This window comes from Crocuta crocuta, unplaced genomic scaffold, assembly GCF_008692635.1.
Source record: "Crocuta crocuta isolate KB4526 unplaced genomic scaffold, BGI_CrCroc_1.0 scaffold154, whole genome shotgun sequence".
Taxonomy (NCBI): domain Eukaryota; kingdom Metazoa; phylum Chordata; class Mammalia; order Carnivora; family Hyaenidae; genus Crocuta; species Crocuta crocuta.
The window spans coordinates 31,480-57,273 of NW_027530545.1; the positions used below are offsets into that span (position 1 = coordinate 31,480).

The following is a 25,794-nucleotide window of genomic DNA, read 5'->3' on the forward strand; positions in this document are numbered from 1 at the left end:
ACCTTCAGAAACTCACACATGCCTTTGAGCATGTAAAACCAGGAGGCAGCGCACCTAAACCACAAATGGAGAACGTGCTCCCTATACGTGTGTAAATTAAAACCTATAAAATAACACAGGCATTATAAAATTTGTGTTAAAACTGATAACAGCTTTACTGATTTACTGACAATGAAAATATATAGCATTTTTTCTGTCAGAGCATTTATCAACACTTGGCAGAACTGCACGAACTTGACATGTAAGATGATCAAAATGGATTATGTAATCTTTCCCATTCATTTCTATTGATTTTAGTTATGATAAAATTCATCAGTGTGCCTGGAAACGCTCAGGCTGACTAAAAAAAACAAAAAAAAAGAAAAAGGAAAGAAAAAAAGAGTTCAACAGAGTTGTAACGGGATGAGGATGAGTGCAATTTTAGAATAGGATTGCGCAAATACAGAAGACATGCCCTAAGGGCTCCAGCAACAAATTAATACAAATAATTCTGGCAGTCTCATAAAACTATATCTGTCTATGCAGCGATTCACTTTTGAGATAAAATAACAAGAGTCCAAGCTAGGAGAATTAATGTGTATGTGCCATTAAAAAATTGGCTTGTGGAAATATCTTCAAACTTTTTTTTTTAAACTTCAACACCCATCAAAGTTATTTCTCGGACTGTAAGTAACATTCAAACGCCAGCAAATGGACCATTTTAATCAGTTTTATTGATTCATGCTTTCAGTTCCTATTCTCCTATTTGGTTAAAAACAAGGCACATTAAATACATCGTCTTATTGCTCTATAAATGCATGCAGCTCTTTTTGTATATCAAAAGTAATAAATAATGGCGATAAAACACCCAGACAGTTATAAAAATGACAACCCAGCCTCAAACATAGTATTTAACAGTCCAATTTAGAACAATGACCCAACTCAATACATGAAAATGCCACATACGAAAACATGCAGTGCGCATGCCCACCCCAGCAATGGGCTTACACTTGACAGTAGGGCTTTTTCATTCCCTGAAAGGGGTTGACATAATGTGAGATGGTGCAAGTTACAGCGTCACTGATTTCAATATTATTACATTCATATGCCAAAAATCTTTACGAATACATAAAAAAGGAAATAAGATCAATGATTATCCTTACAGGATGTTTAGTAAAAGTCAGAATGAAATTTTCGTTGTTTGTACGAAAGCGTAAGTTACATATTTTGGAAAAGACAAAACAAAGCTAGAAACTGAAGCAGAATAGGGACCGTGCAGTTAGTGGTAGAAATCCTAAAGTTATACTGAGGATAAACTGACTGAAAGCAAGAATATCGCAAACAGCATGATAGATATGAGGCAGACAACCTTGGCTTAAGAAATAATCCAGCATTAACACTATTGTCATGACTGTGGAATGGGGCTATTTAAAGGAGCATCAGCTCTCCGCCCCAGATGGGGGTTCCTTCACCTGAATCCCCTTAAAGGCTGAAATAAATCATCTGCTAAAGACAGCCTCTGCACACCCCACCCCCGCCCCAACAGAATCATCTAATACCACGTTTGTGCAAAAAGAAAAGGAAAATTCTTTTGTGCTCAGAATAGGTTTTGAAGGGGCTTATATCTCCATTTCTTTTCCCCTTTTCTGAAATCAGGTAGAAGCTACACAGGTTTAATTGAGAACCGACACAAAAATGCGGGGGTGCTTTATTCACAGTAAAGACTTGGAATCAGTTCACTTCCAAGACGCGTCTCTGGGATTGGTGAAGGAGCGTATGTTTGAGAATTAGCAGATTTTCAGCAAAAGCAGATATGCTCAAAGGAAGCAAAGTGCACTTTTCTTTGTCCTTAAAGGAACTTCACTCGTAGCAAAGCGTGCACACACCAGGCCTGTTTTACAAACACAGCTCTGCCCAGGCCAGTCAGGCTAGAGGGCCCGGCCCTACTGTAATGGATTCAGGGAGGGCACAAGTCATCGCTATCTTGATCTAACTAGAAAGAGAGAGAGAGAGAGAGCACAAATGCACTGGATTGTGGTACATCATCGGCAGTGTCTTAAAGGACAGCTTTTCTATCAAGTGTCAGCAGGTTCTAAACAGTGAAGTTTATTGTCTTGATATATATATATATAAAAAACAAAACAAAACAAAACCACCTACATTACAAAGCCACACGCTCCCATCATTATTTTATTTTAAGGTAGTGTAAGAAAACTCACACCTCACAGTGATACCTGGGAGCATCCCTTGCTCTGTTTTGCGTTTTGCTTGAGAAGTGGCAAGTCTAAACTTCACTTAAAAATAAATGAATGTTTTGAAGTGGGGCGGGGGCTTAGGTGAGCAAACTCCAGTGTTTGGATTATGACATCCAGGCTCATATCTGACTTGAATGAGGCATAAAGGTTTTCTATAGGGTTGACAGAAATCACAGCATCAAAGTGTCTTGTGTACCAGTTTAAAAAACTAAGACTTCAAGTCTGTGCAATTAAAGCTTGCCATTAAATAAAGGGTTATACTCCCTATTGTATACAAACCTGATCTTAGGAAATAACAAAATAGATCGTTAACTGCACAAGAGGATAAATATTCAGATGGTTGGTTAAAATGCTATTGAAGTTTTGCAAAAGCATACCAAATTGGCCCTTTAAATTTAATGCATTATTTGTTAAATTTAATGCAGATTTATTTTTGTTTTTGTTTTGTGTCTCTATGTGTGCGTGGTGGGGGCGGGCTACGTGTGTGAGTGTGTGTCATGCTTGGTTTTATTCCTTTTCTTTTCGGTTGAGAACTTTTCCACTGCGTACTGAAAGAGAAAGGCTTTAAGCAACCAAAATGACCTTGGATATTGCCGTGTTGTGCCTTTTTACAAAGAATTATAATTAACGTTAACTAAAGGTTATGTCTATCCCCTTTTGCTCTCTGCTTAAAAATTATTCCCCCCAAATGATGCAATAAACTAAAGCAAACTTGGCCGTGTTTAACAACAGCACATGTTCCACAACCTAGGATTTGGGGATTGAACACTGTGCTGTCCTATGTGGAAATACAAACCCAGATTTTTAATCCTTAACTTGATCACCACTGTAAAGCAGTTGAGAAATTTAGTCTCATCCCATTACATCCAACTTGCCACTTAAATGCTGGTTTTAAAATAAGAAAAGCAAGGATCTTGCTGGCAACTTTAAGAGTCAAAGAAAAACCAGCAGTGCCTGGGGAAATAACGAATGGCTGACATGAAACTATCACCGTAACTCCCAGCAAATGTCAATGCTATCCTTATCTTACACCTGTGATTCTGGAAGCTTTCAGAGTTTCTCTTTGAGACCTGCTGCTGTAGCCAGATCTAAACTTTGTCTCCCCTCCCAGGTTTGCCGGCCATACTCTAGATATAAAAGTGCACAGTACTGATCGGATGAGGAAGGCAGGCAGCCTCGAGGAAGGAGGAGCTGAGCAGTCTCCAGAAACACTATCGTTTCAATAGGTCACTCCCTGCTCAGTTTCTTCTAGCAACAAATACTACCTACGTGCTTCACGTCCAGAACTTTGTGCACATCACACAATTTTTCCCCAGCTTCTTTTCTTTCTTTTCAATTTCTGCCAAAACATTCTGCCTCTAGGAGTGGTTCAGAATAAATGAAGAGGCAAACCAAAAAGGGAGTGTGTCCAGTCTAACAGGTTACAAAGTGGATGCAAAACATGAAATCCGTGTGAGTTGAAAATGAGAAGAAAAAAGACAACGGGTACTCCTTAGAAGCTCGACTGAATGGCAAATACAAATAAAAGGTATACATCAACGTCCTAATGCTTTGGAATGTTTCCCAGTGTTAAAAAAAAAAAAAGGCAGCTATCCGTATCCACTGTTTTGGAGTGGTGTAAGTCATCTCTGGTTTTACGTGATGATTTGTTGCTCTCATGTTTGTTGGCTGTGGGTTTACTGCCCAGACTCACAATCCTCCACAACTTCGGTCCACTGGAATGGGGACTCTTCTATCGAGGTTCTCTTCTGCAGTCTTCATTAGGATAGCAAGCCGGCTTCCCGACACCCTTCCTTTCTGAATAGCACTCATCAGCTTAAAGAGAAAACATGCAACAGATTTAGGAGGCCGGCTTGCTTGCTCTCTTCCTCACAGCACTTTAATGGTTCCCTTTGCAGAAGGAGATGTGACGAAGTGCTCCTTCAAAAACCATAGTAGGTATTACAGCTCAAATCACAAGCATACAATTTTTGAACATTTCAAAAAGGAGGGAAGGGGCGGGTGTTTCAACACCACTGCAAACACTATACCTAGCTGGCAAATCAGCCTGTCTTTGCAATGCAAATCGAATGCACCACTTTTTGCCCCTTTAACGTGGTCAGGGCCCATATTTTTTCAAGCAACTCAAATATTGGATCTCTAATTTCATTTAAAAATCTTAAAAAGGAATCTCAGGGATTGAACAAAGACAAACCATGACCTATATTTAACTACTCTTTTTTTAGTGTTACTGTACTTGACAACTTCAAGTCCCTTAAATCCAAATTCCTTAAAGACTTTTTAAAGTAATTTACATTTAAGTCCTTGAAATGGACCCAGAGATCTACCTTAAGAATTAAAAGCACTCCACAGCCCAGATTTTAGTTAATTCATTTTTATCCAATGGATAAAATCAGAATTAGTCTTGAAATTACATGCAGTCAGCGGGCAAAGGCCTTTAATCTGGAAGGCACTTTCCAATTATGAGCATGGGGATTTTTTTTTCCTTTTCAAGTTGATGTGGTTTTAACTATTTGCTTTTCCTGAGCTCACTTCCCCCAATCTTTTTTATTTATTTATTTGAAAAAGAATGGACTTAGTCATTCNTGGCTTGGAATGAGTCAGAGGCATCTGCCAAAGGGCTGGATTAGAATTTCATGACCTTATTAAACGCTGTTTCACAAGCCATTGCTTATTCGAGATGGACCCCTACATGCAGAGCGCCATTAGAGTGCAAACCTAAAAACAAAGTCACGTAGCCATGCGATATCTATAGTGATCCTTCCAGGAGGATTATTGAAAAAAAAAACAAAAACCTATATTCAGAAAGGTGTTTAATGGGACAAACATGCATTCTGTATCATCAGAACGTATCTTATTCAAAACAAACAACCCTGAAAAACATACTTTACATCTGACAAATGGCGTCGTATAAAGAATGCTGACCTCTAAAGACAGAACAATTTATTGTCTATTGTTTTGTCTCCGGTGAAGCTTTCACGAAGACCTTCTAAGTTTATCGGAGCTAACAAAACTGATAGAGTTGGTTTTTTCCTTATCCGTAAACATTATATGATGTACCAACCTTTAAAAATTCAAAGTTTTCTTTAAACATGACAAGTATCTTGAAACCATACTATGAGAAAAAAAAAATAACAATTGGGTGTGAATGTATTTCATGAGAAATACGGTCAGCATTTTTTAAGTTGAAAATTACACTGTGTATTTGTACTTAGCAGAAGCATGAATAGTCTCTTTCATTTAGAATTGGACGAGAAATAATTATTTAAAAACTCGACAAGGAAACCTGCAGATGGTTTAAATTATTTTCTATGTGTTTGACTCTATTGCACTCAAGAAAATTACTTAAAACACAAACCACATAGCATATCCATAAAATTAGATTCTCATTGTTTCTAAAACTCCAGATCTTTCAACCCTAAATGCTGTTGTTTATTTACAATACACATGAAATGAAGCATAAGCTATTCCTTTGAAAGAAAGTTCTAAAATTTTGAGACAAACAATAAAATATTCTCAAGAAAAAAAAAACCTAGACCAAAGAAATGTATTCTATGGTTTCTAATTCCCCAGCTTATATTTTTAACTCCCTTTCAAATGTGCACTTAGTTAAACAGTAAGCTAAAGAACTAAACATTCTTTTTTGTAATGCTGGACACAACCTGTGAAAATTTTCTGCATTTAGATTCAACAATGCTCTTATCTGCAGCTCATCTCCAGAGAGACAATTACCATTTCCTTTGCCTTGATATTGTTTGTTTAACTTGACACAGTGAAGAAAGGGCTGACATTGACCAAAATCCCCAGCACTAATTTATTTCCTGTTCAGCATTCATCATCGCCAGGGTGCGAGCAAGACCCAGCATTCATTTGAAATACCTGCCCAAGAAGCACTGCAGAAAAAACCCTGTCTGTTTGGAAACCACTGCTCAGAGTCCTGTGGACGGCTACAAATATCGCATGGGTTGGTTTCACTTCTTTCTTTTAAGGGACTTTTAAGGAATGACGTGTAGCATCGGGGTTGAAGTTAGCATAACAAAATTTACTTCCTTCACGGTGACAGTTAAAACAATTGAGCCTTGGGAAAATGGAACACTGGAAATAGAAGTGCTTGAATTATGTGGTCCTGACCCCGGAATACAGGTTTCCTTTCTTTTGCTCTTCAGGTTCCTTATAATGTAAGAATATAATAATTACATTTCAGGTGCTCTACTGAGTATTCTCAAACCAATACAACTATGGTTTTTTTTTTTAATTTCATAAAAAATTCCTTTCCACATTAGAAATATTGTGTTTGGCTCTTTTGAAGCAGGTAAAGAATGGTCTGCAGTGATTCCCCACAGCATATTTCACTAAAAAGCATACTTCTTATGCAGCCCTTTAAGCCACAATTAACTTAGATTTACTCTTAATTGTGCAACACCACAGAATGTCTCAGGAAAAAAGAAAAAAAAAGGAAGGAAGGAAGGAAGGAAGGAAGGAAGGAAGGAAGGAAGAAAGAAAGAAAGAAAGAAAGAAAGAAAGAAAGAGAAAGAAAGAAAGAAAGAGGAAGAAAGAAAAGGAAAGAAAGAGAAAGAAAAGAGAGAGAAGAAGGGAGGGAGGAAGGGAGGCAGGCAGGCAGGCAGGCTCTATGCACCACATAGAGCCTGATCCTTGAGGGCAGACATAGCAGCCTTTGCTGGCTTCAAGCTTTCCTTTTTCCAGAATGAGGTGACCACTGTGTGGACTTAAGAATCCATTCTCCAATAGTCATTCACAACCAGAAGCTAAAAAGCAAATATACTTGTTTCCCTTCACCACGGCTCACCTGCAAAAACTCATTGAGTTCAACCTGTCCATTTTTGTTTAAATCGACTTCATTCAGAATTTCATGTAGTGTATTTTCATCCATTTGGACGTTGATACTCTAAATAAAAAGAAAGCATGACATAATGAGGTTCAGTTAGAAATTATGCATCGCTTTTATTAATGCTATCAACTTTTCAAAAGCTATAAGAGAAAATTACTTATAGAAAGCACTAGATGAGGAAAAAATAATCTAATGCAACATTTCTGTTTTTCTGCTACCAAGGATTTGGGACCAAAAAAATATTACCTCTAATACACGTTGAACATCAACAATAGTAATAAAGCCCTTTTGGTCTGCATCAAACTTGTGAAATCTCTTCTTGTACCTGGAACACAATGCCGAACATTGGAAAAATATACCTACGTAGGTCAAGTCAAAGAGAGAGAGATAGAAACGTATTCGAAGTACCTGTCGATGTCTGAAGGCAGTAGGCTAATTTCAGAGCGATCTGTTAACTGTTCTGATCGAGATTTATAGCCCATTTCATAATACAGAAACTTCCTGGCTGTTTCGAGTTCCTCCTAAGACACAGACATACACAAAGTTCAAAGATTTATGGAAAGAATTATTGATTTTTTTCTTTTTTTTTCCTTACTTTTCTGACTGGCACAGTTTTGTTTTTATTTCTTCCAGATTTACTGAAGTATAACCTATGGTCAATAAAATGCACCTATTTTATGTACACAGTTGGATATATACTCTACCACGATCAAGGTATAGAACAGTTCTATCACCCTAAGAAGTCTCCTCAGACCTTTTTCCAGTTGACCCACAAGCCTCAGGCAATCACTGATCTGCTTTCTATCTCCAGAGGTTTTTTTTTTTTTTTTGCCTCTTCCGGAATTTCACATAAGAGAGTCCAAATAGTAGGCGGTGTCTTGTGTGTGCCTGCTTTCACATAGCATAATTCTGAGATTCATTCATGTTGGTACATGTTTTCCTCTTTTGTTTCTTTTTACTGCACGATATCCTTACACAGTATCATCTAACAAAATCTGTAGAACTGACTCCTTGTGGTTTGATGACAAATACAGCAATTAAAAGTGAAAAGCTATCTAGGTGATGAACAGCTACTCTAATGTGGCACACGGCGTCACCGCCAGGCATCATGGGATCAGCTACTCTGAAGGTTTGTCACAAGGATGCTGACGGTTGGGTGGAAGTTACAGCGTCATGACAACAGGCAAGCCCTCGGAACAGCTGCTCTGACACTTTCCAGTGTCCCCAGCCTCATAGACAAGAACAATTGTTGAGAACACTGTCTTTCTTAGATTTTCATGTCATTCTCCTGCTGGCTTCCAGCTTACAAACCATCTTTTTCTTTCCTTTCCCTGTTTGGAATTTCGTCCTACATTTGCCCACCTTCCGTCCTCTGGTTCTGTTTTCTGCCACAATATTTTAAAGCTCAACGGTAGTTCAATAATCCCCTCTGCAAATTCTCTGAGTACCCAGAGATATACTTTTTTTCTGGGCTGGCATGTATACTCATTTAGAGCACTCTCCTATTTGAATATCTATTTCCTCTTACCAATATTTATTTTGCTCTTTTCGCACTGAAAATCATTCTCCTTGACAAAAAAAGAAAGAAAGGAATTTGGTGTTAAACGGTGAGTTGAATTGTGCTCCCTTTTCTCCTGCATTCAAGAATATGGTGCTGAGCATAGAAACAATGATCTAGCTTAGGCCTTCCATGAATTCCTTTCAATTTTTAAAATTTATTTCCGGTGTCTTTAGTATTTTTTCCCAATATTTAGCCATTCCTGACACTATTCATATGTCTGCACTAGTCCTGGATACTCTCTCACTGTGGAGTGCTCATCTTCCATCTGTTTTAAATCTGGTATTCATCAGCTGCCTCTGTTCTGAGTCACTCCATTTCTTCACTTGCTTCCCCCTTTTCCTCCTCATTAGAATCGATTTTGAAAGAACTTCTTTTTGTGAGACACTCTCCATTGACTTAACTGGTCTTCTCTTTATTTTTATGTCTTTATTTTATTTTGAGAGAGAGAAACAGCATGAGCTGGGAGGGGCAGAGAGTGAGGGAAACACAGGATCTGAAGCAGGCTCTAGGCTCTGAGCTGTCAGCACAGAGCCCAACGCGGGACTCGAACCCATGGACTGTGATATCATGACCTGCACTGAAGTTGGACTGGGCCACCCAGAGGCCCCTTAACTGGTCTTCTCTTTAAAGTCTCTCAATGAAATGAGTGTTTTATCTGACGGTATAAAACCTACCTTACAAACAAACAGTAGGTCAGCATTTCCCAAAATACATCCAAAGTAGTATTAGTCTCCCTTCTACTAGCCCTTCCAAAGAGCGAGAATTGGGTCTGGCTCTGGATAAGTTCCCTTTTGGAAAGTGGCGATGCATATAAACATTCTAAAGGTACCCAGTTACCTGCACTAAAGAAAATGGTTTCATTTGTTCAACTCGGAATTTCCCAAACTCTTTTGACCACGTAGTCATCTTTTGATTTATATCTTGTGGAGCACAATTTGGCCACGTCCCATTCTCTAAGTGCCCCCACCAATTCCTCTATCAATCCTTAACTCCCCCTAGACAATGTCTTCTTCCTTAACCCATTTCCTTCTAATTTACTTGGATTTGATCTTGAGTGACTGTGTTCTCTAAGTTTTGGGAAATAGATACACATTTCTGACGTATGTATTTGTTGCAACCATTCAATTAGATTCCAAGATCCTTGAAACTAAGAGCTATTTATTAATTCCCTTAAAATATTTGGTCTCATGCTCAGTATACAAGTCACTCATTAAGTATTGACGGATAAAAACAACTACAATTCATCTACAGAGAGTTATTTATCACCTCGTTCTGCTTTCACTTTTGCAGGTTAAATAATCCCAATGCTTTTAACCTTTTCTCAGAAGTCTAGCTTTCTAACCTTTAATTCTTTTTCTCCCTCTCCTTTGTTCTCTCTAGACCGTCTACAGGTCTCATTAATAGTCCTACAGCTCAGATACTAGGTGATAACTTCAGGTCTTTTATTTCTGTTACTTTTTTGAGGGGGACGGGAGAATATTTCTGAGTGCACGAATTTACACATAAAACTTGCACTGAAGTTAAATCTAGTTTCCTCAGGAGGGAAGGCCAAACACAACCAGTTTATAGAATCTTCTTCCTCCTTCTTACCTCCTACAGCCTGAATTCCTGGCACAAGATATCTTCCTGCATATTCAAATCTTTCCAACCATAATTTTTACAGGAACACATTATCCCCAATCCTTCTATATGGTAAAAATGATTGGCATTAGCAAAGGAGCAAGTTTCAGTCTTGCGCTGTCTCTGTACGTAGCTTTAGTCAAACGAGTCGAAACAAAACTAGACGAGCTACACTCAGTCCTGCCAATGCAGAGGTAATGGGGGGGGGGGGGGGNTATGCTCTGAAATCAGAGTACTTGGTTTCTGTCCCAATTCCGTGACTTACTAGTTGTATGAACTTTGACTGGACTTACTCCCTGAGCCTGTTTTCTCAACTATAAATTGAGGGTAAAGGATATCTCTGGCAGACTTGTGCTCAGGTTCAGGAACTCTTCAGCCACTGATTTCTGCCATCGGTACACTAGAAACATTGCATTTAAGTTACGGGAGATGGGGCACCTGGGTGGCTCAGTTGATTAATTGTCGGCTCAGGTCATGATCTCATAGTGCATGAGTTCAAGCCTCACATCCATGCTGACAGCACAGAGACTGATTCAGATCCTCTGTCTCCCTCTCTCTCTGCCCCTCCACTATTCTCTCTCTCTCTCAGAAATGAACATTAAAAAACAAAACAAAACAAAACAAATTTAAAAGAAAACATTTATTTCTAAAAAAATTACTAGGGGAAATTTTTTTTTAATGTAGGGTCATGGTTTTACCCTGAAGACCTTGACTCTGAGAGCCTAAAGTCAAGTCTCAAAATCTGCTTTTTCAGTACATTTCCAGGGGACTGTTATATGTAATCACCTTTGGGAACCTATACCAGAATGAGAACACTTTTTTAAAAAATGTTTATTTATTTTTGAGAGAGAGAGACATACAGTGCGAGTGGGGGAGGGACAGAGACCAAAGGAGACACAGAATCTGAAGCAGCTCCAAACTCGGAGCTGTCAGCACAGAGCCCAACATGGGGCTCAGACTCACGGACCGTGAGATCATGACCTGAGCTGAAGTAAGACGCTTAACTGACTGAGCCACCCAGGCGCCCCAGAATGAGAACGCTTTACGGACAGCACCTATGCCCAATCCTTTCTTACACCTGCGACTATGACACAGATGCTCTGTTATGTTCATTCACTCAACAGTTGCTTATTCAGGCCCTACCGTGGCTGGCTACTGAGGTTATAGAAACAAAGTAGATCATGTCCGTTCCTTTGGAAAGCTTATTTCCTGGATGAGGGGCAGACAACAAATAAATAAATTAAATAAGTGGTGTATCAAATGGGAATAGATGCCCACGAGAAAAATAAGAGAGAAACAGGGAGGGAAAATACCACTCAGGTAGGTGGGTCATTCAAGCCAATTAAGGAAGGCCTCTTTGTAGTAGAGACCAGCAGGCAGTGAGGGGATAGGCCATGAGGGTATCTAGAAAGGAACAATGCAGGCAGAGGGATCAGCAGGGCTTGAATAAGGAAAAGCAACTCAATTTGTGGGTTGCAGGTGAGTGAATGAATGAGAAGACCAGAGAGTTCAGAAAGGTGGTGGCCAGATCACGATGACCTTGTAAACTGCTGTGATGACTCTGGCTTTACCCTGAGTAAAAGAGAGGATGTTTCAGCATAGGAATTGTTAATGATAGGTCCTCATCTAACTAGTCTGATACAGACTAGCATCACTTGATACAGTAGATTACTTTTATTTTTTTGAATTATTTTCTTCCTTTCCTTCTGGGCCACAACTGTGTTTTTAGTCTTTTCACACCTTCTCCAAACTTGCTAGCTATCACTTTCCCTTTCTTGAGGAGTCTTCTGTATCTACTCAACTTTTTATTTTTATACTTTTTAAAATTTATTGATTTTGAAACAGAGAGCACAAGTGGGGAAAGAGCAGAGAGAGAAAGAGAGAGACAGAGGCAGAGAGAGAGAGAGACAGAGAGAGAAACAGAGAGAGAGAATCCCAAGAAGACTCTGCACCACCAAGACAGAGCCTGATGCGGGGCTCAAACTCATGAACTGCAAGATCATCACCTGAGCCAAAGTTGGATGCTTAACTGACTGACCCACCCAAGTGCCTCTTTATAAGTTTTTTAAATGTTTATTTATTTATTTTTGAGAGAGAGTGGGGAGGAGCAGAGAGAAAGGGAGACAGAAAATCCAAAACAAGTTCCACACAGTCAGCCCAGAGTCTCATGTGCGGCTTGAACCCATAAACCATTAAATCATGACCTCAGCCAAAACCAAGAGTCAGATGCTTAACTGACTGAGTCAACCAAGTGCCCCAATCTACCCAACTTTTAAACTCTGGAGAGCTCCAGGGCTGTCTCTGGACAGCTTGCTGTTATCTAACTACACAAACTCCCTATTTGATCTCATCCAGTATGATGGCTTAAATGCCAACTCAAATTTATATCTTTTTATATCTTCCATTCAGACCTCCCCTCTGAACTTCATTTGGACTGACATATCCAATGATCTGGCTTATGTCTTAGTAGAATCACAGAAGTTGTTAAAGGAAGAACACTGTTTTGTGGGAGGGAAGCTATTATAATAAACCATGGAAGAAATGTTAGTAGCTGGAATCAGGGTTATAGCAGCAGAATGTGTTAAGGAGGCATTGAATTCAAGCCATTATTTAAAGATAAATATGATACGGGTTGCTGATGGATTTAGATCAAGTATGATACTAAGATTTAGGCTTACACAACCAGGAGTCGAATAGCTTTTTCAACATGGAGAGGTTAGTAGTAGTGGTAGTAGTGGTAATAGTAGTAGTAGTGGTGGTGGTGGTGGTTTGGGGGAAGTAGGAGAAGATCCAAAAGAGATGGTGCTATGTATTAAACAGTTACCCCAAAATCCATATGTTGAAACCCTAATTCCAAATGTGATAGTGTTTGGAGATGGGGCTTTGGGGAGGTGATTAAGTTGAGATGAGTCTTGAGCATGGGGTCCCCCTTTCTCCCTCCCTGTCCTCCATGTGAGGACACAGCAAGAAGGCAGCTCTCTGAAGCCCACGAAGACCAGGCTCACCAGAACCAAACCATGCTGGCACCTGGACCTCAGACTCCTAGCTTTCAGACTCGAGAGAAAGAAATACCCATTGTTCAAGCCTCCTGGTGTGTGGCATTCTGTAATAGCAGACTATTACAGACTAAGACAGATAGGGTTCCAGAAAGTAGTTCAGGAAGGAGGGAGGAATCAACTCTGTCCATGCCACTAACTGCATGAGGAAAAGGAGAACCAGGTACTCACAAGTATATTGTATTGAGCAACACGGAAGTGACTGGGGAGTGTGATGAGAGCTACTGCAGCAGAGTGGCAACATCAAGCTTAAATGAAATGGGCTCAAGGAAGACTTAGGGGAGAGGAACTGAACCAATGAGTACAGAAAATAATTTTTAAATAAATACACAAAAATGCCTCTGCATATTATAATAGTCGGGTTTGATAAAAACATGTGATAATCTTCTGTTTATCACAACACGCCTAGGGTTGTACAAGGGGGCATCTGAGCGTCACTGGCTTTCTTTCTTTAATCTGGATATAAAATTCCAAATGACACAAATCAATAAGCATTTAGTGGTCAGGCAGTAAAACTGCTATTTCTTACCAAAGGCGAATTTGCAAAAGTGTGAATTTCACTATAGAATGCATTCTAAAAGTGTTTTCCATGAAAACCAGAAAAAGTTCTAGCCACAACATTATTATCCTACTTTTTCAAGAATTAAGACCACAAATTTAAGAGTTTGTTTCTATAAGGGATTTTCCAGAAACAACCAACACATTTTAGAACCAGAATACCTTTCCAGTTTCCTAAGACCTAGCAATATTAAACACATTCCCACTCACAGAAATTGGCAAGAAATCTAAAGTTACCATTGAAAACTATGCTAGCCTCTAAGAACAGACCAAGACATTACCTGCTATAATAGAAACTGTGGCGGGGCGCCTGGGAGTTGGTAGAGAGTACAACTCTTGATTTCGGCTCAGGTCATGATCCCAGGTTCGTGGAATCAAGCCTCACATCAGGCTCTGCGCTGAGCATGGAACCTGCCTGAGATTCTCTCTATCTCTCTGTGTGTCCCTTTCCTCTCCTCATGTGCTTTCTCTCTCTTTTCAAAATAAAATAAAAACCTTTATTAAAATTTTTTTGTTTATTTCCTTTTGAGAGAGAAAGAGAGAGAGTATGAGTGGGGTAGGGGCAGAGAGTGAGGGAAACACAGAATCCGAAGGGGGCTCTAGGCTCTGAGCTGTCAGCACAGAGCCCAATGTGGGGCTCGAGCTCATGAACTGTGAGGTCATGACCTAAGCCAAAGTCAGACACTTAACCGACTGAGCCACCAGGTGCCCCCAAATAAAAGTCTTTATAACAGGAACTGTGGTTTTAAAAACTTCTATATAATACCTCTTTCTTATAATCATCCCAATTCAGTTCTCTGCCCATCAGCTCCACAATCCTGGGTAGGGCTTCCTCTGCTGCCTGGACATTTAGGAAGGCCAGGCGAGTACGCCGTGAAATCATATCTACAGCTGTGCAGGCATACTCCTTAATCCCGTACTTCACCTGGAGTTAAATGAAAGCAAAAGTATTAGTTTAGGCCTTTTCTTAAAAAGAAGAAATAAAATTTCACTTAAGAAAATTCACACTTAGGAGGAGTGGCATTGTTGTTTATATACTCTTGTTCTCTAGTGGGGATGAGACAAATGACGACATCGTACAAGTTCCCCATCTGCCTGCCAAAGGACATTTGTAAAATGGGGCAAAGTAGAAAAGACGTAATGCCTTCCTCTTGCATTGAACCTGGCCCAAGCATGCAGACTGCATCCTTTCTCATTTACCATCCATAATCACTCTCCTCTTTGCTAATACATAATATAGATGCTAATTTACACAGCCAGCAGGGCAAAGAATATTAAAAAGCATGGTCTCAACTCTTTAGCTGTCCGAAGTTTTCTGTCTCACAGCACCCGGACGATGAAAGGCCTGCATCCAATCAACAAGCAAATGCTTACTGGACACTCATGGTTTCAAGTACAATGAATCATAAATAAGGCATGGCCTCTGGTTTCACAAAACACAAAAACTTGATGAGAAGCAAAGCTGCAATCATTGAGAAGTGAGATGCCAAGTCAAGATATGCCATCAGGCGGCACCTGAGTGGAATAAACTTGAAGGGTTACAGAGTCACAAAGGGGGCAAACAGCTGTGACCTAAGAAGGCTTAGTCGGGATAGCCCCATGGGGGAGGAACAAATCCACGCCATATTTTCTATTATTCTCCTTGTTACTACCATTTTCACTATCAGTTCAGAATTAAATTGATAAATGAAAGGATTTGTGCTGGGAAGACACTTCGCTATAAGGTTTTGGCTGGCAAATGGGCATTAAAACGTGGCTACGTAGAATTGTGAAAGGAGATGGAAAATGAACAGGTGAACGGTATCCAGTGACAGCCAGGAAATTCCCACGTGGCCATTCACGCACCTCTGCTTCAATGTACGGGAATTCGGACACAAGACGCACTCCAACTATAGGCCACCTTTTTCCGGTTACACTTGCCATTTTGGCCACCTCAAAAGCCTTGTCCCCGTAGGTGGCGGCAAGATGCTGTGCCACCTGGGAAAACAAAAGCGCGTTAGGCAGGAACTCTGAATATCAGTACTTCTTGGCACAAAGCAAAAAATGCACACGCTTCGCCTGTCAGGTTTTCAGCGCTGGTAACTAATAGTTCCAGGAGGGTATTAGATTTGGATTTTGTGGGAGGAAACCACTTGGATTCTGAATGCTGAGGCCAGCACTAACTTTGCCACACATGTATCACTGTATCAGTGACTGATGAACTTCCGTTTCCCGCTGCCCCCAATATCACTTCTGAAGAACAGCCTTCCTGAGGCTCGAGACAGAAAAATGTGGGAGGCTCTGTCTGTGGAGAACTCACCAAAGACACTCCAGGTTTTAAAATAGAAACTAGTATGGGCACTGCTTTTTGGGCACTTCAAGAAAAGCCGGGCTGCTTTTTTCCTCACTGCACTTCCACGGTAGGCAGACGGAAACAAACCCAGCAAAAGGAAATTCTAAATCAGGGAGATCTCCCAGTTGCCAATTCTGGTAGAGGCTACAATGAGCGTAGGTAAAGGGTAGGACGACGCATGCCCACCTCACTTTCAAGCCCGTAATCCTGGACGAGCCGAATGTAGAGTGTGGGGCTCCAATCTTTGCCTCCTTGAAGGAAGAGCCCGACCGTTCTGCTCGGCCCTGCTTTCAGATTGTGAGTCTTGATAGCAGCATTTATGGTATCTTCTGCCATAGAGCGATACGTTGTCCACTTGCCACCTACAAATAATTCGATGAATCATTCATTAGGCTACCACCCCTTATTTTTCTTAAACCTCCCCATTTACCAACTTATTAACGAGATTCACCTGTTGTGTATAACCAAGATGGCACGGCATGTAAAACTCGACTCAGAGTCATTAAATAAATAAGTAAGTAAGTAAGTAAATAAAATAATTCCCATGCATTAGCATCAAGGGAGATTCTGGGGTGACAATTTAACTCAGGATCCTGTCTGAAGCACACCCCAAACACAAGGTAATATCCCATACCCGCTATAGTGATGAGGCCGCTCTCACTGACATCCACAACATGATTTCGGGAGATGGACTGAGTATCTGCAGACTTGGGATCTGTAACAAGGGGACGAATGCCACTCCAGGCTGCCAGGACATCACCTCTTCTCACTGGGAAGAATCAACAGTAAGGATTGAGAGGATTTCTCAAAGAAAGCTCAACAAAGCGATGACATAGTTGACAAGCAGGGCAGAATTCAGTAAAAGGAACCCAGGAATCTGTACTTTGAAAGGGAGAAGAAGCCCTTTAACAACTGAGTGAGTGGATAAGTACTACTAAAACTCACAGAATTGTTCTGTTACAAAGATAATTGTGGTAAAGGGAAAAAAAAAAGCAAAGAACCTGAAAATCACTACACTGGTACCAGAGAGGAAACAAAAGAAACACATGTTAGTGGCCCTCAGCTGGGGCAATCTAGAATAGTTGAAAGCAACAACAAAGCAGAAACAAAGACGAACCAATAGATATATGACTTACATTTCCTCCTAGAATATATCTAGCTATCTCTTCTCAGGATAGACAAAGATCCTTACTAAACAAGGCTGTAATAGGATATTATCCCCCCTCATCAATGCTACCCTCTTACTTAGCATTTATAGTAGGCCTAGCCTTGTGAAAGCCCTTGACATATACATTTCATCTCATTTCATCTCACAAAGACCCATAATATCAGTTATTATTATTCTCACCATACAGATAAGGAAAAAAAAATCCAAAAACCTGAAAAAGTTTAACTGACTAGCCCAAAGCAAACATGTTATAAATGGTAGAACATCAGAACCCAGTTCTTCCTGATTATAAAGTTCATATTCTTACCCACTAAAAGTACCCACCATCTTTCAACTTTTGATGGTCTCTATACCTTTCTTCTTCTCTCATCCCATTATCTTTTTAACTGTCACAAAAACAGGTATACCAGCTCCTCCCTGTACAGGTACAATATTTGTGTTACAGTGTATGGAAGGTCTTAGAATATTCAAGATACCATGAAATTTCTCTTACTATCTCTGTCAAAATACAATTACTACTCTGTACCAAGAATTTATGGAGTTTACAATAGAATTAGATGGCTGCTGCATAGCACTCGTTACTGGCCTAAAAACGGCTATAGAGTGTAGCCTAGCCATGTTTCTCATGTACGGTGAGGTGCAAAGCTAAGACCCAAGGGCAGAGTTTTCAGAAACTATTCTTTTTTACCCAGATCAGCTTCAGGAATGGCTTAGCCCTTTTCTTCTCCACTCTACATGTCAAGGAACTGACCCAACGCTCCAGTCCAACAGCTGCCAAATGATATAGACTATGAGGAGTGAACACTTACCTGGTCCTTCTGCACTCACTTTCATAAACCAGTTAATTTATCCCTGGATAACAGAAGACGAAGTGGGGGTGGTGGTGCCTGGGTGGCTCAGTCGATTAAGAGTCTGCCTCTTGGTTTTGGCTCAGGTCATGATCTCACGGTTCATGGGATCACATCGAGCCCCCACGTTGAGGCCCACATTGGGCTCTGCACTAACAGTGTGGAGTATGCTTGTGATTCTCTCTTTCCCATTCTCTCTGTCCCTTCCCCCCACTCTTTCTTTCTCAAAATAATAAATAAACTTAACAACAACAACAAAAATGCTTTAAGAAGAGTAAGTACAATTTTGCTTCTACCATGACTTGGAATTGGGTGTTACCTCCTTCATCTTATTCCCAGCTATTCACCACACTGATGAAAAGTTGACTGTAGATAGTCTTTTTCTTTTTTTTACAATAATGTTTTATTTATTTCTGAGAGAGAGAGAGAGAGATAGCATGAGCAGGAGAAGGTCAGAGAGAGAGGGAGCTACAGAATCGGAAACAGGCTCCAGGCGCTGAGCTCGCAGTCAGCACAGAGCCCAACGCGGAGCTCGAACCCATGAACCGCGAGATCATGACCTGAGCCGAAGTCGGAGGCTTAACCGACTGAGCCACCCAGGCACCCCTGTAGATAGTCTTTAAAACATCAAGACAATGGAAAAACTGGGTAGCCACATGCAGAAGGATAAGCTCAAAATGGATCAAAGGCCTATACATAAAAGCTAGAACTATAAAACAGTTAGAAAAGTATATACACAGGTCTACATGATAGGAAGCTTGGCAATGATTGCTTATATATGATACCAAAGGCACAGGCTACAAAAGAAAAAAAAGAGATAAAACAGACTTCTCAAAATTAAAAACTTTTGTGCATCAAAAGACATTATCAACAGAATGAAAAGGCAACCCATGTAATAGGAGAAAAAATATTTGTAAATTATATCTGTCAAAGTGTTAGTAATCAGAATATATAAGAACTCAAAACTCAATAACTAAAAAAGACCATGTGACTGAAAAGGGAGAGAAGGATTTTCAGAGATATTTCTCCAAAGATCTACAAATGGCCAATGAACACATAAAATGATGCTCAACATCACTAACCACTAGACAAATGTAAATGAAAACCACAAGGAGACACAACTTCAGGTCCATGAGGATGGCTATTGTAAATAACTAATAAAAACAGAAAATAACAAATGTTGGTGAGGATGTGGAGGAACTGGGATAGCCTTGGGCACTGCTGATGAGAAGGTAAGATGCTGTAGCCACTAGGAGTAAGTATATGACATTTCCTCAAAAAATTCAACATAGAATTACATATGATCTCGCAATTATACTGCCAGATACATACACACCCCCAAGAAACTGAAAGCAGGGAAAATGTGTACACCCCCATGTTCATAACAGCATCATTCATAAGAGCCAGAATATGGAAGTAACTCAGGTGACCACCAATATGTGGTTTAGGGGCACCTAGGTGGCTCAGTTGGTTAAGTGTCCAACTTCAGCACAGGTCATGATCTCATGGTTCATGAGTTTGAGCCCCACATCAGAAACTGCTGTCAGCACAGAGCCCACTTCAGAAACTCTATCCCCCTCTCTCTCTGCTCCTACCCCATTTGTGCTCTCTCTTTCTCTCTCTCCCCAAAATAAATAAACATTTTAAAAATTCTAAAAACAACATGTGGTCTAGATGTACAATGGAATATTGTTCAGCTTTAAAAAGTAAGGAAAGTCTGACACATGCCACCTGGAAGACATGCTAAATATAATAAGTCATTCACAAAAGGGCAAATATTGTCTAGTTCCATTTGTGTGAGATACCTAGAGAAGTGAAACTCATAGAGACAGTAAGTAGAAGGGTGATCAGCAGTGATTGGGGAGGTGGTATACGGGGAGTTCATGTTTAATGGGTACAGAGTTAGGGAGGATAAGAAAGTTCTGGAGATGGATGGTGGTGACAGTTGCACAAAAATGTGAATAGGTTTAAAGCCACGGAACTGTACACTTAAAAATGGTTAAAATGATAAATTTTGTATTACATATACAGATATATATTTAATCATAATTCTTAAAAAATCAAGACAAAAGGAAAAATTGATATGCTTCAAGTCTCAGAAGATTAAGAAAATATTTTACATATAATACAGAAGTATCAGGGCCCCTACCAGCCCATACCATCCCCAGCCTCAGTTCAAATTAAAATTTTCATTCAAGGGAGCACAGTTTTGTGAGCACCCGGCAGTGTGGATTTTCAATCCCACTCCGTGCTTCATAGTGTGCCCATGGACAGTGAACCTCCTATGTTTACACACAGCACCACCTGAAAAGTATTTAGAAAGTATCCCAGCAGACTCTTTATGTAAAGAGTTACAAAGACTCTTTGAAATGATTGGAATATAGTCTAATTTTTTATTTTTTAATTAAAACAATTTTTTTTAAAAGTGCCGAACAAAGTACAGGGGAAAGACCCTAAAAACAAATTATACTGAGGGGCGCCTGGGTGGCTCAGTCAGTTAACTGTCTGACTTCAGCTCAGGTCATGATCTTGTGGTTCAAGAGTTTACCACCCTGCATCGGGCTCTGTGCTGACAGCTCAGAGCCTGGAGCCTGCTTTGGATTCTGTGTCTCCCTCTCTCTCTGTCGCTCTCCCACTCACACTCTGTCTCTCTCTTAAAAATAAACAAACACAAAACATTTTAAAAACAAGTTATCCTGAATGACAGATAATCCCTCCATCTGGATCTCAAATTAAAAAAAAAAAAAAAAAACAGATTTCTGGTAAAGACAAATTCGACTCAGGTAAATTTGGCATGTTTTAATACTGCTCCTTGAGGGCCACACTTTTTTTTTTTAAATTTCATTTTTATTTTTTGAGGGTCACAATTTTAACATGACTATAATCTGAAAGAAGATGCACCCATATACATCTACAGTGGTGGTTAATCAAATCCCCATCTAAACATGGGATCTGAGGTAAAGAGCAACATCATAAACTGGTGCAGAAAGCGTAAGGCTTCCAGTCTTATTACCTGAAGACCTAAGGGGAGTCTGAATGCTGGCATTCCATTCCTCAACCTGCCCCTCTGATCTGTGCATTTTCTTCATTAGGTTTAATCCTAAAGGCTTCCACGGAATGAGGGTTAATTCTTGCTTCACGCAATTCCACAAAAGTCTTGTGTAACCTCAACACAAATCATGCAATGTTTTAATCTTTACAAAAACCCTAACTAGGAAATTACCACTATTTTCCATTAGAGTTCAAATAGCCCTCTGAGTCAAAAATAAACCTTAGCCAACCACATACAACGTCATTGTGGTCACCGCAACGTCTGCAGCGCGTGTCTGTGAAATTCCTTAGGTGGCCACACTGATCAGGAATTTGGCTTCGACTCTTAAAGCCCTCTGACTGATTTTAAAATTATTTGATGGAAAATGAGACTCTCTAGAGTAAATTTGAAGCATATGCAAATAGTCTTTGTGCAAATGCTTTTACCTTTTTCCTTCCTTTCCTTTTTTTTTCTTTGCCTTTTCTGTTATATCAGCCAGAGAAAGACATCTGCAAAATTGTGTTGTTGAAAACAAAAAGACCAAACTAAAATATCCAAGGTTTTCATTCACAGGGAAATATTAGGTAAGACAATATGTATACTGACACCACTTTTAACTCTTATTCTTGATGTTGATACTCAAAAAAAGAAAACGCTGCCAAGAAGAGTTCATAATGTGCTAGGAACCTTAATTTACTTTATATCTTAGGCATTCAGCATTTTAACCTCAGAATTTTATCAGATAAATGTTGGCATTAAATTTATTTAATTTTTTCAAAAAAATTTTAACGTTTATTTTTGAAAGAGAGAGAGACAGAGTGCAAGTGGGGGAGGGGCAGAGAGAGAAGGAGACACAGAATCCGAAACAGGCTCCAGGCTTTGAGCTGTCAGCACAGAGCCTGTTGAAGAGCTCAAATCCACAAACTGTGAGATCATGACCTGAGCCGAAGTCAGACACTTAACCCACTGAGCCACCCAGGCGCCCCAGGATTAAATTTATTTCAAAAGATACATGTAAGGATAATCAAATTTTAAATCATACTTAAATTATGAATCAGTCTCTATGTTCTGCAGGGCAGGATTTTTCTACTATTAGACCAGAGGGTGGTTAGATCAGGCTATCTATCAGTTTTCTCCCAAACTTGAGGTTTAATGATTTTTGGAGATTATTCAAAATGCTATTTCCTGCTGAGGGATAAAGTGGTTGTAGCTCCCCACCACTGGAATTAAGTAATGACTGGTCAGGGCCATCAGTATAACCTATGTCCATTGGGCAGAGCACAGGTAAACACACAAAACATGAATTCTAACCTCACGTATAAAAGACAGCAACTAACTGAACTAACATGTTTCTCTCCTTATCACCTATTCACCCACAGTGGAAACCTTGCACACTGTTAAACAAACCCTAATTAAAACTCTCTGATGAAAAGAGATGCAAAAGCAGTAGACAGAATAGAGAATCGTTAAGATATCTTTTAATTCTGCCTGAAATTTCTACAGCCATAGTGTACCATGGAGGAAACAACCTCAGGATGAAGCCAACTTAGGGGGTGAAAGGGTGAAGAGAAATAAGGGCCGTGTGCCTTAGACTTGGCAGAATCACTAAACTCATCACCTCTTGAACCTTCTTATTGCTGGAGGTTTGTTTGTTTTTGTTTTTATTAAATACAGATTCAGCAACTCTCTTAAATCGAGTATTTCCTTTTCTAAAAGTGTGTATAAATACGTCTAGATTCTGTAGAGCAGCACTGTTCGTAGACTTTTCTGCAGTGCTGGAAATGTCCTGTACCCACACAGTCCAATTCACTAGCTGAAGCTGCATGAACCTATTAAGCACTTGAAATGTGGTTCATGTGACTGGGGAGCTGAATTTCAAATTTTATTTAATTTTAGCTAATTAAAAATGAAATGGCCACTTGATATGCACATGCACAGCCTATGATATTACACAAGGCGGCTCTAGAATAAAAATCCCCAAGTAGTAGATCGCAGCCTGGTCCTGGGAGATCATCAGGCTGGGTCCCTTCCACCAGGGCCACCTTGCCCACGTCCCTAATTGAGCAGCCTTTCAGTGAAATCTGACTGCATTTCCTTTGCTCAGGAGAATACAATCTGCTATAATAGTGTGCTTTCCCCACAAAACTTTACCATCCTAACATGTTCTGTATTTGTCATTTCAAAGTATTCTCCTCTGCTACTAATCTCATGAGTTTATGAGAAATGAAAACTATTTTTATTAAATTAAGTACTCCTACCCTCAAGTTCTTACCCAGAAATCCTTTCTATCCTTCAGGTTGTAGCCAAGAGTAGGTAGTGGACATCACCTACTTTAAATTCTCCAAGGCATAATATGTGAAGAAAATAACTCAAATCAAGGCCTTTATGCTTCAGAGCTCAAAAATTCATCTTGATTTTTCTGGTTCTCATACTATCAGGATAGCTAAACCAGATTTCATTACTGTTTCATTTTTCCCACCAAGTTGACAGTCTTCAGCAATGTCAATTCCAATAGTTCTCAGCACCCTAAATACTCCATCAAGTAAGGGTCATGTACAGTGATCAATAAATACGAAGCAGCACGTTAAAATACACTCTGAATGTCTCATATCAAGCAAGAACAGCTGATATTACAAAATCGAAAGAAATAATATTTGGGCCTCAGAGCCAATATCCCAGGCTTTATATATATAAAGTATCTAATGACCGTATATTTCAACGACTGGGTATTCTCTCTTAACATAAATGAATGCTTCCATAAAACAAGATGACAGGAAACAACGCTACTATTAAAGTTGAGAAAAGTCCTCATTAAACACCACTTGTTAGACCGACTCACCCAGATGGCATTCGGTTGAGTTTTTAAGTGCCAAACGCCCAGATGTTAAAAACCCATGTGAGTGCCTCCACAGTGAATAAACGTACTTGGCACTGTTTTCAAAAAAGATAGTGACAAAATAAAATAGTCCTTTTGCCATAGTGCTTAAGAATTATTTTTATTGCAATCCCAATGCAGGTTTTAGTATGTAGAATATATAAAGAGTAAAATATAAATAATAAGGTTAGGCAGACATTTTTCACAGCTGGCTGAAAAGACTAAGTGCCGTGTAATTGTTTCAAATTATAATGAATATTTTTACTCTTAAAACCTTGGCAAGACAAGTGTTTGTTTTAAAAATTAATAGAAAATGAAACCCACAGGATGTGACAATTAAGAGCTAAATGCACGGCTTTGCTTCACATGAGTTATTTAGCCATACGTTTTGGGGCGTTCTTTCTTATGTTTGCCACTTTCCAAAAGAATCAATAAAAAGCATGTGAAAATATCTAAATGAACACAGGGGAAATAGTGTCAGAAATCAATACTTCTCTACCAGCATGTTTAACCTGCCGAAATGAAGTGTTAATCACAGAAATAAGATACCATATTACATTTATAAACTAATGAAACTAGAAAAAGCAAAGCGTGTGACACTATAATTAAACAGCTGGAAGACATCCAAGCCTGTGTAAGTTGATAACCCTGGTACAATCTCTGGCAGGGAAAAGGCAGGTCTGCAGTGAGTTGATATGGCCAGCTTGGTTGTTAATTGAATAACCAGCAATCTATAAACACTACTAATTGCATGTGTGGAAACCTGTGTACAACTAAAGCCGCTGCCTGGAGGAGCACTCCAGAAAAACTATGTGGATGAAGCGCGCGGCAAATCTTCTGTCTCTCTCAATTCCGTTAAGTCGGAGCTTGGCTGCATCCTTCTGATTAACCTTGACCCAGCAGACTTAATGATACATTTTACAAAAGATCATTTTTCTTCCCAGCCCCGATGCACACCACACAGCTATCAATTCCCTGCTTCAGAAAAGAACAAACAAGTAATCTAGAAAATCCAGCCTGTGAATGGAAAGCTTTCAAAATGGTAAAAGAAGACATGGTCTTATTCCCAGCAGGCAAAATGCTTTTCAGAATTGTTGCGACGCGTTCTGCAGAAGTGTGGCAGCTGCTGAGAACAGCACGGAGTGTTAAGATTTGACACTTTTTTTTTTTCCTTCCTTAAGGATATAGCCATTTGGGGAGGCTCGGAAACTGTTGTCAGAATTTTACTTATTCATCCATTTAATAAATCCTTTTAAGCTGATTATGTCAACCCCGGTGACTGCAAAACATTTCACAACTATGGCTCTAGGATCTAAACAAACTTTTTATTTTTTAAATCTGTAGAGAAGACCGCTTGGCCCAAGGGATTAGTTATGAGATGTGACACCTCCTCTAGTTTAACATTCAAATCCAAATAAGGCCTGTCTAGAGCAAAGGTCATTATCATTCTGCAAGTGTCTAGCAGCTTCCAGGAAATGAATTGAGAGACTTAATCCACTCCCTGGTGGATATAATATCACATCATAAAACCCGGAACTACCAGTCAGAGTACCCTGCAGTACTTAGAAGCGCGGGTATTACAGCTGGACTGACTTGTACTCATCATGGCTCCAACACGAACAAACCGGGGACTATTAGACTCAAGTCAAGGGGCCTCGGTTT

At 39.7% G+C, this 25,794-nt stretch overlaps 1 protein-coding gene across 5 annotated transcripts in view; it reads right to left on the reverse strand.

The window, feature by feature from the left end:
- Positions 1–693: 693 nt before the first annotated feature.
- The window catches only part of GPD2 (glycerol-3-phosphate dehydrogenase 2), a 218,741-nt gene continuing 193,640 nt past the window's right edge, over positions 694–25,794 (reverse strand). For all 5 annotated transcript variants that reach the window (XM_077767753.1, XM_077767755.1, XM_077767754.1 and 2 more), the window contains 8 exons: positions 16,845–16,979; positions 16,397–16,572; positions 15,724–15,855; positions 14,645–14,803; positions 7,492–7,604; positions 7,330–7,408; positions 7,042–7,140; positions 694–4,049 (listed from right to left, as the gene is read on the reverse strand). In XM_077767753.1, coding sequence (XP_077623879.1) covers positions 3,924–4,049; positions 7,042–7,140; positions 7,330–7,408; positions 7,492–7,604; positions 14,645–14,803; positions 15,724–15,855; positions 16,397–16,572; positions 16,845–16,979 — 1,019 coding nt within the window. In that variant the 3' untranslated portion in view covers positions 694–3,923. The remainder of the gene's footprint in view (positions 4,050–7,041; positions 7,141–7,329; positions 7,409–7,491; positions 7,605–14,644; positions 14,804–15,723; positions 15,856–16,396; positions 16,573–16,844; positions 16,980–25,794) is intronic.